Source organism: Vanacampus margaritifer, chromosome 2 (assembly GCF_051991255.1).
Source record: "Vanacampus margaritifer isolate UIUO_Vmar chromosome 2, RoL_Vmar_1.0, whole genome shotgun sequence".
NCBI lineage: Eukaryota > Metazoa > Chordata > Actinopteri > Syngnathiformes > Syngnathidae > Vanacampus > Vanacampus margaritifer.
Genome location: NC_135433.1, coordinates 17,379,513 through 17,383,627, shown reverse-complemented (window position 1 = coordinate 17,383,627; position 4,115 = coordinate 17,379,513). Strand labels below are relative to the sequence as shown.

General features: G+C 43.1%; 1 protein-coding gene across 1 annotated transcript; it reads right to left on the bottom strand.

Moving 5' to 3' along the window:
* Nucleotides 1-1,892: 1,892 nt before the first annotated feature.
* On the bottom strand, nt 1,893-4,115 carry igfals (insulin-like growth factor binding protein, acid labile subunit). The gene is made up of 2 exons (XM_077556748.1): nt 3,929-4,115; nt 1,893-3,853 (listed from the first exon to the last, which is right to left on the bottom strand). The coding sequence occupies exon 2, from the start codon at nt 3,846-3,848 to the stop codon at nt 2,115-2,117; it is 1,734 nt and encodes a 577-aa protein (XP_077412874.1). The 5' UTR covers nt 3,849-3,853; nt 3,929-4,115; the 3' UTR covers nt 1,893-2,114.

Sequence of the window (4,115 nt, the reverse complement as noted above, 5' to 3'; positions counted from 1 at the left end):
CGTGTGATTGATGATTTTATTTATTTTGTTATTTTTTGCATTTAATTGAAGTCATGATTATAGTCACCCAAAGGGAAATGAAATTATTAAACACACTTGATTCTTTTATTATAAACGTACCCATATATTAAGGACTTTATTGCTTTAGTCTGGGCTTCCCTGCTAAGGCTGCTGCCCCCGCGATTCGACCTCAGATAAGTGGTAAAAGATGGATTGATGGATTATTTTTTTCCCACCACTGGTATAAATGTAGAGTATATTTTAAAAAGTATACACATTATATATGAATCTAAAAAACGAAACAAAAAACTTTGAGGATTAAGGCAGTAAAGAGACAACTGGAATCCAAAGGAGCGAATCATACTTAACGGCACACCATTAATTTCACCTGCTTATTGCATAAAGTTCTAGCCCAAAGAATAACAATCAAAAATGGTGTTATGTGTAAACCTTGCCATGATAAACCAGTGCAGTTTGTCGTCCTCCCACCAGATGGCAGCCTAACAGCACCGTGCATTAGTTAATGAATAAAATCACTTTTCTGCACCTTACCACAGCATAATTATTTTTAAAGATTTGAGTTTACCATATCAATTCATATCATTTAGTGCAACAAAAAAAGGGGAACGTTAATCATGCTTATCTTTCATTTACATATCAAATTGTCTTTCGCAATGACTTCATTGACCAGAAAACTCCAAAGATATATGCTAATGTACCGAGCTCCTTTACAGCGTTACCTACAGTACGTCACAAGTTTGAAAAGATCTACTCGCCTAAACAGCACCATGTGATTGGGAAGGAAAACAAGCACATTGTTTTGTTTTTCTCCAAACTTCTACAGTGGCTTGAACTTGAAGCAGAAAGACGGAGTCAGGTAGTCCTCACAAACACAACACATATGTGTACATCAAATCAATTAAGTCACACCAGCGAGTCCTGAGGTATTCACGGCAACTTTAGAGAATGTGCTAGTTAAGCGGCCATGTTAGTTAGTCAGAGCTACGGCAAAATAATTATGGCAAACAGCTCTCCATATCAACAAACTACACGCTAGTGTTAATTTTATCTGCCATTTTTTATTTAGCCTGCGTTTTAGTCCAGTTTCAATCACGCTTGTTAGTTTTTATCATAGTTAGTCAACCTCATCCCGTTTTTACTTCATCCATTTTTAGTCAACTATAAATCAAGCATTTTAGTCCAAAAAAACATTTCATTTGACAAGTTTTAGTCAACAAAAACGGTAAAGGACAATCACGTTACCCGTGTGTGTGTGTGCGCGTGCGTGTGTGTATATGTATATATATATATATATATATATATATATATATATATATATATATATATATATATATATATTTGTATATATATATATATATATATATATATATATTAGGCTGCTACATGACACAAGCCAATTGAGCCAATAACGTCAACCAATTCTCTTTTATAAGAATCACTTGCTTGTGCTAATGTCTTGCATCTTCATTGCTAATACTCTCGGGTTAACATTCTTCCATATTGTTCCTGTCCCTATTTTTTAATCTTATAAGATACCACAAGAAGACCTGTCTCTTTTCACATCTTTTTTTGTGTCTTTTCTTCTGCAGAATTTGAAAAAAGTAGTTGCGCCTATTCTGACAACGTAAGACCAAGAAAGTACAGATAGCTATTTTCACATGTAGAGGTTAAAAGTAAATCAGAATAAGAAAAATAAATACTCAGGTCAAAGTACAGATAAGGCCTACCTGAAAAATGTGCTTTACAGCAACAAAGTGTTGTTCTTACCACCATTTCTTGGAACCCCAAACCAAGAACCCCCAGTAGCTCTCCTGTTGGTTCATTGGAACTGTTGTGATGCTGTTGACAATGAAGACAAAAAAGGGTGGGAGTACAGTTTTCAATGCGTTTATTGCACACTCCTCCAGCACTTACAGCTCAAACTATTATAAGGTAAACACATTTTCACTCATATCTACATGCGTTATTTCAAGATCAAGATTATTTCTCATTAAACAGCCATTTTTGTGTACTTGTCACCAAGTCGACTAAAAAACTGATTTCTTGTGTGTGTGTTTTTTGGTTGACTACTTGAACCCAACTTGTTGCTTGCATCAATGTACGGCTGCTCTGCATGTTTGGAAGAGTTCAGTGTCAATATCTCGCAGGTCCTGACCTGCTAGACGTGCGGGGCTAACGCATGTTATGTTGTTGTATATGGTGATGGTGCTGTCGGGCTCTTCGCCCTCCGCGTGGGTCTCCACCTGCCGAGGGACCACGTAAGGATTCCTCAAGCTGTAGGTCCTCAGCGAGATGGCGCCGCAGTCACATTTCCAACGGTTTCCAGACAACAGAAGCTTCTCGATGTTCTCCGAGAAATCCGGAACGAAGCTCGTCAAGGCGTTTGCTCTCAGGTCGAGGTAACGCAGCCTTGGAAGAATATGCTTGGTCCCGTTGTGCAGAAACTGACGGCATTCGTTGTTGGACAGCAGCAAGTACTCCAGATTCTTAAGACCAGAAAACGTGTGGCTCGTGAGAACGTCCAACTTGTTGAAACTCAAGTCCAGTCCCAGTAAGCCCACCAGGTCTGCAAAGCTCTGGCGTTCCACGACAGAAATGTTGTTGTGCTGCAGGAAAAGTCTGCGGAGACTTGAAAGCCCAGTGAATGCTTGACTCGTGATTTTTGTCAGGCAGCCTTTATCCAGATGAAGGCTGTGCAGCTTTGACAGATCTTTGAAAACCTGATTGGGTAGACTATGGAAGCAGCTTCCCGACAGGTTGATTACGGCCACATGGGAGAGTCCCGTGAAGGTACCCACTTGTGCGTCCTGAACTTGGTTGTGCTCGAGCTCGAGAACCTCCAGATGTCCAAGTCCTTCAAAAATCCTTTCGCCCAGGGCACGGATTCTGTTGTAGCTCAGACGCAGTTCCTCCAAGAACTGCAGATCCCGAAAAGTCCTGGGCCTAATTCCGGCGATGGAGTTGTTGGAAAGACGCAGCACAAGGAGGCTGTGCAAGCCCAAGAAGGTGTCGTCATGAAGGTTGATCAGTTTGTTGTTGGTGAGGTCCAGCCATCTGAGAGCTCTCATGCCCACAAAGGCTCTCGGCGCCACAGTCACAATCTGATTCTGGGCCAGGTAAAGCTTACGCAGTTTGACCAGTTTCACAAACACGTTCGCCTTGATGACTTTGAGGGAATTTCCCGTTAGATCCAATTCTTTTAGTTCGCCGAGATTTTGGAAGAGCTGCGGCTGCAGGTAGGCAAGTCGGTTTCCCGCGAGGACCAGTTCTCTCAGGCCCTGCAAGTCGTGGAAAATGTTCTCGGGCAAGACCGCTATTGAGTTCCATCCCAAGTTGAGAAGCCACATGTGCAAGAGTCCGGAAAAGAGTCTCTCCTCAATGCGGGTGAGCTGGTTGTTGTGCAGACTGATAGAGGCGAGGTTTGGCGTGTTCTGGAATACGGTACCTGGTAACGTGCGTAGGCGGTTGCGCTCAAGGTGAATATGAGCCAGTGACCTCAGTCCTCGGAAAGCCTGAGCATCCACGGTTGCCAGCTGGCCGCTCTGCAAATTCAAGAAGTCCAGATTGCTGACATCCTTGAACGAGGCCGCCGGCAACGCTGTGAAATGGTTGCCGTCTAGCCAGAGAGAGTGCGTTGCTCTCGGCATGTCCGTCGGTACTTGAGTAAAGTTGCGGATGCTGCAATACATGTTGAGTTCTAGGCTGTAGTCATCGTGCATACAGGCGCATCCCTTAGAACACGGAATGGGTTCTTCTGTTGTTGGGCTGGGGTCGGGCAACACCGCTGTTCCCAGTACCCACAACGAGAACAACGCAAGGGTTTGCATCCCAGCTGTGGACAGATGGAGTGTCTGGTTAAATACACCATGAGAAATCCGTCCTGAGAGGAGACACATAAACGGCTTACCTTAAACCTGGAACGTCTCGCTTGTACGAGCGTAGTGTGCGAGCTGCACAATGACTGAACCTTATGCAATCGTTTGCTGAATGACTGCAAAGGCAAGCCCCAACCATTTTTTTTTTTTAACAGATGTGTTCGCTTAACCCAGTGCCTTCCATCTGGTCTTAAAAAACGGTGGTCACATGGTGCAAGT

Excerpts from the sequence above, each read along its gene's own strand:
- igfals (XM_077556748.1), bottom strand. The coding sequence starts at position 3,848 with ATGCAAACCCTTGCGTTGTTCTCGTTGTGGGTACTGGGAACAGCGGTG.